General features: G+C 36.1%; 1 protein-coding gene across 1 annotated transcript; it reads right to left on the reverse strand.

Moving 5' to 3' along the window:
* LOC109841024 (putative nuclease HARBI1) lies at nucleotides 9336–10731 on the reverse strand. Its single transcript, XM_020409877.1, has 2 exons — nucleotides 10482–10731; nucleotides 9336–10414 (listed from the first exon to the last, which is right to left on the reverse strand). The coding sequence occupies exons 1-2, from the start codon at nucleotides 10729–10731 to the stop codon at nucleotides 9336–9338; spliced, it is 1329 nt and encodes a 442-aa protein (XP_020265466.1).

A 12229-nucleotide genomic window follows, 5' to 3' on the forward strand; every position in this document is an offset into this window, starting at 1 on the left:
TAACTGGTTTTCAAAAAGGACCTCCCAAATAAAAAATATCATCATTTTGCAAAATAGTCCAAAACATAAAAATGTAAACATATGAGTTTTAACATTTTAGCTTAACCATGATTTGAAACAATACAAAATAATTTTATAGACTTGAAGAAAGATGTAAACTATTGCTATGAAATCTATAAACAATTAATATAGTATTTTATCAAAATACACATATAATGCACTAAAACATGATTTCATTGAACTAAATAAAATTGATATTGATGAAATCATATATATGCATGTAAGTATGAAACAAAAATATGTTTTCTAATTATATTCAATTATTTTATATTAAAACTTGAAAACTCAAAACCATGTATGTATATATATAACTAAATATACATAGAAATCAAAACTTAACTTATGTATATATCTAGGTTCTTTACGGTGGCGATGGAGTACCTCCCTCGAATGCTCGCGTCGAGTTTGCTCTCCGTTGACGATCCGACGTTTTGCTTCACTGGAACGATGTCCTCTCCTCACGATTTGACGTTGTGGAGAACTTGCGTGGCAAGTTTTAGAACTCTGAACGAGTTTAGAAGAACTCTGTAAAAGATTTGATTTGAACTGAAAGTTCGGTTGATAAGCTAAGGATGAAAATTGTTGCTCAATGATGCTTCAAGATCTTTTTGTTGCCAAGTATCTCTCTCCAGCCGATCTCCTCCAAAGCCTGCCCAAGGATCTCTTCTGCTGCTACCCAACCGAGAGCCAAATCCCCTCTGCTCGAACCCCTGAACTGAATTGATTTTTAGTTATTTATAGAGGATTCAGGGGGTGTAACTACCGCTTAAATCACTCCTAAGCGGGGTGTAACCGCCCTCCAATCATGGGAAACAGTTTTGGAACTGTTCACGGGTTTAAGGTGTGTAATTCCCCCTAAAATGGCTCCATAAAGGGGTGTAACCGTCCCCATTAAGTGGAGATACGGTTTTAAAACCGTTCAGGTTCTGTTTGAACCAGTCAAACACAAAAACGCGGGTCTGACCCTAGCGTTTTGATGTTGCAACGCAAGTTCGACTCTGGCGTTTTGATGTTGCAACGTGAGTCCGACCCCAGCGTTTTAATGTTGACACACGGGGAGGACCTCCGCGTTTTGGTGTTGATGCGCAGGGATGACCTCTGCGTTTTGGTCTTATAGCGCGGTGATGAGTTCCGCGTCTTGCTTCGAAGAGATTATCAACAAGTAATCTCTTTTGTCATAGCGTTGCAAAGATCATTGTCTTGTAATCTTCATCTTGGCTCCTTGAGAATATGAGAGTCGTCAGATTGTAACTCTCAATGTTAATTATGAAGGCTGTTGATTAGAGCTTTCATCAGTTGTTATGAAGGTCATCAGATTGTAACCTTCATCAACCTACATAAAAGTCTTCAAATTGTAACCTTCTGGAAGTCGTCAGATTGTAACTTCCATCATTGGTGTTTTGATGGGGATCAGCTATCTATTGTGATTTTTAGACAGCCTACATGTGTGCATATTATATTAAGCTTAAAGTACCAACACACATAATATAACACCTAAACTAAATGTTACCCAAGCAATCTTGATCTTCAATAAGCTTGATTTGGTACACTTGCGGATGAAGCTTGAACTTGAATCTTTAACTTGAATTGTATTGCTTCACTCCACAATTCTGCCAACCTCCATTAGATATGATCGTGAATACGTAATTCCATCCATCATCCAACATATTGTTTGTCTATAATAAATAAGAAAACACGAATACTAGACAAACAAAATTAGTGATAAATTATTTGTTAAACATCATCAAAACAAAGAGGCCAACAACAGGGTCTTCATGACCGTTAGCCTCCTGGCGTTGAGCCTCATTTGATGAGACGAGCATCGCTGCATGGTGAGGTTCGTCTGATGAGACGAGCCTTGATGCATAGCGAGGTTCGTCTGACAGAGCGAGTTTCGCTGCATGGTGAGCTTCATCTTTGGTGGTCGAGCCTTGCTGTGTGGTGAGTCTCGTCTTCTGGGGTGGGTCTTGTTGCTTGGCGAGGTTCGTCTCTGGATGAACTTCGTATAACGAACTTCGTAATCTGAATGGACTTTATTTCCTAAAGGAGCTTCGTCTCCAATGAAAAGCTTCATCTTCAATGACAAGTTTCGTCTTCTGAATGATAAAGCATTGAGAACTTTGTCCCTGGGTGAACCTCACCTTCAATGATGAACTTCGTCATGCTAGTAGCGAGCTTCAACACTGTTTTGTTTCTTGGCATTTTTCAGTGCCTACACTGGTCGTCGACAATGTGGTGGAGCTTGTCAAGATCTGCGATAGAGGTTGATAGCATGAGTAGCATGGTGGTTAGGTTCTACAGTGGTTGTGGATAAGGGGATGTAGCTAAAGCTGTTGAGTTCAAAGCGCACAAGATATCGAGACTTGTGATGTAAGTGCTGGAGCCACAAATGTGAGATCTGCAATAGGCTCTTGGTCTCGATGGAGGCTAGGGTTTGGCATTAGAGGTAGCCTTTCAGAGTTGAATGCTGCCGGTTGATGCCAAGCATCAGACACCAAGGTTAGTTGCATGGTATTGAGGATGTCGAGGGTTGTCGGCAGAGGCAATGCTTGAGCGTAGCAAGGTCGTAGGACGGGAGTGGATGTTTCGTGGGGAAGATGATGATGTAGCCAAGGTGGGGGTTATTGTTGAAATCACCAAACGAAAGTGTAGAGTGCGGCAAAACCATCTTAGTAGCCCTAGGTACTGAAAGAATAAAAAGGTGTCAGGATCAAGGTAAGGACTCTCATACTATCATAAGAATAGAGCTTTTGAGAGGAAAAGAGACTACATTTTTTATCGTATTGAAGCGGTTAAATACAACAGGAAGGAGAAAGGTTCTAGAATTCTAAGCAATGTGAGAGAAAAGTAAAACGAAGCAAGATAGCCTAACTACTACATTAAACAATTTATATATAATAAATTATTAAAAATTAGAATATTAGTATATTTTTTGGTTTGATGAAAGACCTTCGCCATGATCCTTCAAATCATGGGTATCAAACCCCCCGAGCATGGTTAAGGGGTACCCCCAACGCATAGCCTCGGGTATTTTAGAAAATTAAATTCCTATGGGTGTTTCTAAGAGAGTCAAACTTGGGACCTTAGGATATTACTTATAGCCAGTTTAACAACTCGATTAAACCCTCCTAGGTAGCATAATATGTCTCTCACTATACAAACATCAAAATCTTCATTTAAATGTTTCCATATGAGGTTCACATGCTAATTGATTCTAAATGTTGAATTTCTTAGATTATACTTCAAAAAGTATATATTATTTTAACAAAAATAGTTGAATTACATTTTTAAAAACTTTATAAAAATATTTCATTTATTTCAAAGATTAAAAAATAATAATGCTTTATGGATCAGAATGTTGAGCAATTAAACAACATGCGTAAAACATGAATACAGTAGAAATGAGAAGTTATGATGGTCTAGTGGTTATAATCTAAAAGATAGAATAAGAAAAGAGTGCATCCATAGCAAACTAGAGACTGCTCCTATTAAGGATAGTTTGGGAGAGAATAGACTAAGGTGATTTGGTCATGTTACAATAGAGACTTTTGGTATGTGTAAACGTTAGTACCCCTGAGGGGGGGGGAGTGTGAATTAGGGGTCTTATGCTAATCTAATCCGATTAAATACCAATTAAAACTAATTAATACGTTATCCTAGCAAGTATGAAAACAACAATATATGTAAGCTAGCGATAAGCAATATGAACAATAAGATATATCCTATATGATGAAATATATATGCAAGGGATATATAAACTAACACAAGGGTAAACAATATGAACTAGATAGTGGATGATATAGATAATGAGCTAATGACAATGGCGATATAAGATATGAAAATAAAAATGAATGAACGCCAAAGCGCACACATCAAACAAGCAATATGATCACGGAGTTCGGACCTTCCGCCTACGTCTCCGCCTCCCCACTCCCAGTGAGAAAAATCACTAACACAATCCGGTTTGGAAGCCAAAAGAACTTCTTCTACACATCATGCGGTTTTCTAGCTGAACCGAAACTCTACAACCACACTGCTTTGCAATCCACACTCTACACCCACTAAGTGTTGGCACCTAGCCGTAATCTCCCTCAAGTGCTCGGTTACAACCTCTCTCTAGGCACGTCAACCGACAGTCACTCTCTTGCGGACGCATCGCCCGACTCTCACGCACACACTCCTCAACTCGCGTGTACAAGAATGTATTACAAAGTGATTCACAGTAAGCACAAATATAACAGATTGATTGTTCTCAAAATAAGGTGAGAACTCAAATACATCACAACTACTTATCACAAAAATCCCACACACCCAAATACACTATGAAATGGTAAATACAATAGCCAATAAGGTCTTGTGTGTGATCAAAGAGAATAAAACAATATACAACTCAATATGAAATTCTAGCTTATAAAATTAATGAACAAAACTTATAAATGCTAGATTGACGTTTAAGTGAAACGCTCTACTATAGATGACAGAGAGGCCAGGAGAAGAATGGAATGATCAAACACCAAGGATATCTCCACTTGCTGACGTTTGAAATTTGCTCACAGCAAATCAAACTTTTGTAAATGCCTAAAAGCTTTTTATAACAAACACTAAACCCGTTAAACAAAAAACTCTTTAAACTATGTTGTTTTAAAACTCTCATTTAAAACATTTCTTAGTTAGCTTGAGAGTTGAAGACAATGGGGTATTTATACCCTCTCACAACTCAGCCAACAAACCAAGCAAAAGACAAAAACAGCCCCAAGGCAACGGTCAAAAAACTAGCCGTTAGAAGCTGAAAACAACATCGTCGGTCGACCGGAAAATTCATCGGTCGACCGAAAATTTTCATCGGTCGACCGGACCGGTCGACCGACAGACTCTCTGTCGCCCAGTGAACATTTGACCTCAGGTTCGGTCGATCGGTTCGGTCGACCGAAAACTGATACTCAACAACTGTATATCTGATTTTAAAACGCTGTTTAAAAATATCAAATAAATTCCAAAAAATATAAAACTTTGGGGAATGATTGTAGACATGATAATAAACATGTTACAGCGACTGGTTATCAGAAAGGACTTCCCAAATGAAAAATATCATCATTTTGCAAAATAGTCCAAAACATAAAAATATGAGATACTTGAATTTTGATGTTTTGACATAAACCAACTTTTGAAACTTTGTGAAATGTTTTTATAGACTTAGTAAAACATGTATAAACTGATATTGAAGTCTACAAACTAAGAATACAATATTTTCACAAATACAATAGAAAATGAAACCTATGAGTATGTATATAAAAATATATTTGTTTCATATCTAAGTAGATAAACCAAATCACAATATGAAACATGTAATTTCATATTTATAAACATGAAAACTAAAACTTGTAATGTATATATATGTGACTACATATATATACAAGGAAACCAATAAAATGTGTGTGTATAGATAATTGAGCTTAGAGTACTTAACACACATAATATAAATCCTAAACTATATTACCCAAGCAATCTTGATCTTCAATTAAGCTTGACTTGGTACACGTTGCGGATGAATCTTGAACCTGATCTTTAGCTTGAATTGCAAGGCTTCAACCCGACATTCCACCAACCTCCATTTGATATGATCGTTATGGCGCAATCCATCCATCCTCCAACAACGTTGTTTGTCTACAATACATAGGAATATACAAACACTAGACAAACAACATTAGTAGTAAATTGTTTATAAATCATCGTCAAAAACAAGAAGGCCAACAGTATGCTGGTTACGAAAATTGATAATATTATAGATAACGGGATAAAGAGAATTAGAGGAACCATAATAGAATAAAATTAAAAAACAAGATTCATGTAGTCGATTCCAAATATTTGGATTAAAGATTTTATCGTTGCCATTTCAAAAATTATTTTTTGCAGAATATTTAGTAAAATTCATTTTACCTGTTTTATAATTTCTTTAAAAAAAGAGTAAGTTTCATCTTATTTAATATTGAAATTGTTTTATAACATTTTTTGACTTTCATCAAATAAATTTTGGAAACTTGCTAAAACTATTTAATGATTTTCTTCTAATAAATTAGAGATTTTTTAAGAACTTATTTTTGTTTAACTTATATAAGAAAATATATCTTTTAAGAAAATAGTTTGTGAAAATTTCTAATATATTTTAGATTTTAACAAAATATTAATGAAATTTGTCCAAGAAAAGGTGAAAAAAAGTTTTAGGGTTTAACAATCTTTACCTTTAGAGTGTGATATATATTGAGAGAGGAACAATTCTGAAGTTCAAATACTAATAATTTATTATTGAAAAACTGTTGAAGTTCGAATACTAATTATTTATTCAACTATAGAGAAAAAAAAAAGTGTTCTAATTTATATTGTTGCATCACATTTTCAATTTGAGTGTTGTTGCAACTTTTTTAGTTCCAGTCTTTTTTTTTATTGTAACAACTGCACTTGAGAGTTGTAATATCACTAACAAAAATAATATCACTAACCAAACTCTTATATTGGAGATTCAATGCAGTTCTAACTGTATGTACCAAACCAAACACATGGTTGTTATTTATTCGAAGTTAATTGTTTGGTGTGATTAGAACAATTGTCCAACAATCCGGGGTGGTTAATGCGAAGGTGGCTTGGATAAGTCTTGTTGGGTCATCCAAAGTAACGGACAAGATGGCTTCTGGAAAATACTTTGACAGCGACGAGCTAAAGCTAGCTTGTGCACTTTGGTCGTTAGGGTCTGTTTGTTTGGTCAAAAAAAAAAATGAGAAAACACGCGCCACATCACCTTTCAAGAAATCTCTTATGTGCCACATAGGATTTTGGTTTCAAGGGTTTTTCATTTCTTCAATTTGTTTCATTTTGTAATTTAAAGAAATGAAACGTCACGTAGGATGCCACATCAGCTTTTTAAGAAATGTGTTTTCACAACAAAAGCCTCTGAAAACACTTGGAAATGTCACTTCAATGAATTATTTATTACTAAAAGCACTGTTAGAATAGTAAAGCTGAATAAAACAGATTATTTAAATGGGCTGATTTCTCTTTCCTTTGCTTTTTGTTCAAACAAACACAAGAAATAGAAATGTGGTGCACTGTTACTATTGCGGCTTTTTTGTCTCTTTGTGTGACTTGGCGGTGAAATGAGGTGATTTCTTTGCGAAACAAACACAAAAAAAAAATGTGGGAAAACTCTTAAAATGGGTTGAAATCAAATGAAATATGACATTTCCATTTCCGATGTTTTTCGGAAAACAACCAAACAGCCCCTAATAGAAAACTTTGCACCTCTGTTACTTTACATTACAGGCCCACTCCTAGCCCAAATATTTGTTAAGTAAAAGGCCTCGTCTATTATTCCCGTCATTTACATGGTACTCACAGCCCATTCACTATCAACTGAAGTTTGAAGATCTTTGCAATCTAGAATGCAAGTGTGGACCTTACGTGTCCCACGGGATACAGACCCCTGTACTAAAATATTTTCATAATGTGGGATATTATTAATACAAGTATATATACTTCTTAATTTTTTTGGACAATCAAGATAAAATATACATTCTAAGTAAACTATACAGGTCAGGAATGAGAACATCTGAATACGTGTATTGATCATATGGTTGAGATTCTTTTGAACTCTAAAGGTGTGTTTGGCAACTCAGAAACTAACCAAGTTTAGTTCTGATCCGGTTTCACATAGACTTGATTTGGTTAAACTAGTTTCTATGTGTACTAGTATTGAGGCGAACCAAGTTTGGCTAACTTCTAAAGAAAACTAATTTAGAACTATTTCTTTTTTGGTAAACACATATTATATGTAAGATAGCAACTTTGATGGTTAATTTACTTATTTTTCCTTCTTTTTTCTTGGTTTTTTGGGTCAGAGTTATCTGGTTCTTTTTCATACCAAGAAGGTATTGGTTTAACTCTAACCCAATTATGAGTTAAAAATGAGCCAAAGAACTCACCAAAAAAAAAATGAGCCAAAGAGGAACTAGTTTAGTCCAAGTTTGTTAGTTGCCAAACTAGGGGTTAGTTTGGCAAACGCAGCAAAACTGGGTCAGGACTAGTCCTGACCCAGTTTTGTGCTAAACTAACTTTGTTTTGGACCAGACTCTCCTGGTCCAAAACAAAACTAATTTAGTGGCACTATTTGGGCATAAAAAATGAGGCCAGATTTAGCTCAGAATTTTGACAAACAAGAAACTATACAAAATTGGGTCAGGTTCAGTCCTAACCTGATTTTACAAAGTCGTCTAACACTCCCTATGGCTAAATACTTAGGCCAAATTTGTTCCACCTAAAACTCATTTTATTCATTTGCCAAACAGGCCCTAAGGGTGTGTGTGACAAAATATCAAAAACTGAGCCAGGATCAGTCCTGACCTAGTTTCATTCTAAATTGGTTTTAGTTTGGAGCAGCCCTCCTCTAGTCCAAAGTAAAACCAATTTAGGAGAATTTTTTTGGTTTACAAAAACTAGGTGAACATTAGCTCAGTTTTTTGTCAAACAGAAAATCACTTAGACTTAGCCCAGTTTTAGAGATTTGCCAAATACACTCTAACTAATGGGGTCTAATACCAATTTTGATAACTGATCTAGAGATTTAATTTAGTGTATAGATATGTTAATATATAGATGGACTCTAAGAAATTTATTTTATTTTGACAAGTCTGTAAAATTTATTTTATTTTAACAACTCAGTATCACATGACTCTACATGTATTCTGTCCTCTTTGTTTTCCTACTTGATTTTAACGGGTTTAAGGGATAAGTTTTCTTAATAAACATACATGTGTTTGTATATATATATCCATGATTAAGAGCAGCTCCAAGCGTCCGCCATTTCTCCATTTTGAAGCCGCGTCAACGTCCAACCGAACTGCATATTTTGCAGTCAGCTGCATATTCGGTTCCTGAGGCTGCAAATTTGGAGATTTCTCTCCAAATTTGCAGCCAACTCTATACTATTATTCCCCAAAAAAATACCAAAGTTAACCCTCAAACCCTTTAACAACATTTCATTATTCCAATTGTATCCCGTTATTATTTTTTATAGTTACTTAAAATCTGTATATATATATTAATATATTAAATATTTTTTAATGAAAATAATATCATTGGAAATGTCTCGTCGATACCTTCAAAATGAGACTAATATCGAAATATAAAATTGCAAAACAAGTAATTAGAAATGATAATACATTGGAGCTTAAACTGAAATAAAACACATTAACTTAGAAATACATCGAAACTTTAATAAAAAAAAGTTACATCACTTCATTGCCGTGTCTCTCCCACAAATGTTCAATTAATGCATTTCGAAGTGCGAAGTGTGCTTCTTTGTCTTTGAATTTCTTATGTCGGGTCAGGAATTGTCGGAACCGTTCGGCATCGTTCGTCCCTATGTCTTTAACATTTGAAATTGATGGTGGAGTAGAAACGATAATATCTTCTTGCTCATCACGTTCATCCTCAATAATCATGTTGTGCATTATTATGCAAGTGGTCATGATATCATGCAAAGTTCGTTTATCCCAAAACCGTGCAGGTCCCTTGATTATAGCAAATCTTGACTGGAGAACACCAAACGCTCGCTCCACATCTTTTCGACAAGCTTCTTGCATCATTGCAAAATATTGTTTCTTTTTATCTTCGGATTTGGAAATGGTTTGAACAAGGGTTGGCCATTTCGGGTATATGCCATCGGCTAAATAATAACCAACATCATAATTCTTTCCTTGAATTGTATAATGAGCAGGAGGAGTAATACCTTGCGTTAGGTTGTCAAACAAATTAGATGATTGTAATACATTAATATCGTTATTAGAACCTGGCAAGCCAAAGAATGCATGCCATATCCATAGGTCATACGATGCTACTGCCTCAAGAATAATGGTTGGGCCTCCGTGACGTCCTGAGTATTGTCCCGCCCATGCTGTTGGACAGTTTTTCCATTCCCAATGCATACAGTCTAGACTTCCCAACATTCCTGGGAAACCCCGTTCTTCACCTTTTTGTAACAGTCTTGCAACATCGTCGGTATTGGGGGATCTAAGATATTCATCTCCATACACTTCTACAATTGCTCTGCAAAATTTCTTCAAACATTCAATTACAGTTGACTCACCAATCCTTACATATTCGTCGGTACTATCTGCTGGTGCACCATATGCCAACATGCGAAATGCTGCTGTTACTTTTTGTAAAGTAGATAGTCCAAGCCGACCGACACCATCCACCTTCTGTACGAAATAGTTATCGTGCTCTCGTACAGCGTCGACGATACGAAGGAAAAGGCTCCTTTGCATTCGGACGAAGGAAAAGACTCCTTTGCATTCGGAATCTTCTACGGAATAAATTTGCACCGTATGTGGGATTATTAGAAAAATAGTCATTGTAGAGTCGAGAATTACCTTCTTCCCTCCCACGGTTGATTACCAAATGACCAGGAACTGAGCCGATACGTTTTGGCCTCTCTTCCTCTTTAGAGAAATAAGCCATTATTTTATTGTTAGCGACATATAGACGAGCTAAGATTTCATCCTCCTCCTCCCATTGTTTCATATCCTCCTCCCATTGTTCAACGTAATGAGAAAATGTTTCGTCATCAGAAGAAGAAGAAGAAGAAGATGGTAGGTGTGATGGTCCAGCTCCATAGTTCATTGTTGAAGAGGGGATTTGGAGAAATGAATTATAGATTGGTGATGAGTTGTTAATAGGTGTATGTTGTGTTATTATATAATGTTTCTACCCACATTGGATTCTCCCACCCGCATTCTCCCACCCGCAATGTTTCTACCCACATTGGATTCTCCCACCCGCATCGGTTTCTACCCACATTGGATTCTCCCACCCGCATCGGTTTCTACCCATATTGGATTCTCCCACCCGCATCGGTTTCTACCCACATTGGATTCTTCCACCCGCATTAGTTTTCTACCCACATTGGATTTTTTTCCGTATTGTTTTCTACCCACATTGGATTCTCCTACCCACATCGTTTTCTACCCACATTCCTTTCTCCCACTAGCATTGAATTCTCCATAATTTTTTCACTATAAATACTAGCACAGCCCTCATTCCTTCATCACAACTCTTCTCATTCCTCCTCCATAGTTCTTCTCAACAACTCTTCGTCCTTCTCTTATGGCATCCAGTCGCGGAAAATCATTCTTACAAGAAGAAGATCAAATTTTATGCGCTACATGGCTTGAAATATCTCAGGATCCAGTTTTAGGTTCCAATCAAAAGAAAGACAAGCTATAGGAGCGAATTTCAGCTCTATTTTACGAAAGGATTTCCAACGTTTACACCGGACATAGGAGCCCGAAGTCTCTCTCATGCCGAATGCAATTAATTATGAAAGCCATCAGTAAATTTTGAGGATGCATTCGACAAGTCGAGCGCCTCAATCCAAGCGGTGCTTCTGAACTTGATATTGTAAGTATATGAATTACATGTTTCTTGGTTATTAAATTATTTTCCACCTTTTCTAATAATTATTTCTTCTTTTGTGGTAGAATAAACGTGCTAGGATCATATTTGTAGAAGATCCAGAAGAGAAAAGAGGATTTCTATTTGATCATGTTTGGCCGATTTTGAAGGATGCAGAGAAGTGGGCAAATATAAGCGTCATGCCTTCTGCATCTTCCAAAATTTCAAAGTCTCGCTTGTCTCAAGGATCTGATTCAAACTCTCCTGTCATTGACTTAAATGAAGACAATCAGGCATATAGTCCTAATGACGACGACCATTCACCAATGAGCATTTCAACTAGTCGACCAATTGGAAGGAAGAAAGAGAAGTTGAGAAGACGGAAAGAAATTGAAAGGAACATTGACTTTGAGGATTTTGCTAAAGGAAATCAAGAAATCTTAGAAGTTTTAAAAAAAGGTAAAGAACAACGAGAAAATGAAAGATTGACAATGAACCAGGCTATGATGTTAAAGGCTGAAAATGATAAGAAAAAGTTAGAACTTCAGCAAGAACGACAAGAGAAAGAAATTATGCTAGTTGATCTGGAAGCTATTACCGATCCAACAAAACGCGAATATTTTCGAAATAAACAACAACAGATTTTAAATAGAAATATAACTAGGGGTTCTTCATCTGATATTCCTAATCCTGAATACAGTTACGCTGGAAGTCAATACGGAATACC

Source organism: Asparagus officinalis, chromosome 1, assembly GCF_001876935.1.
Source record: "Asparagus officinalis chromosome 1, Aspof.V1, whole genome shotgun sequence".
Classification (NCBI taxonomy): domain Eukaryota; kingdom Viridiplantae; phylum Streptophyta; class Magnoliopsida; order Asparagales; family Asparagaceae; genus Asparagus; species Asparagus officinalis.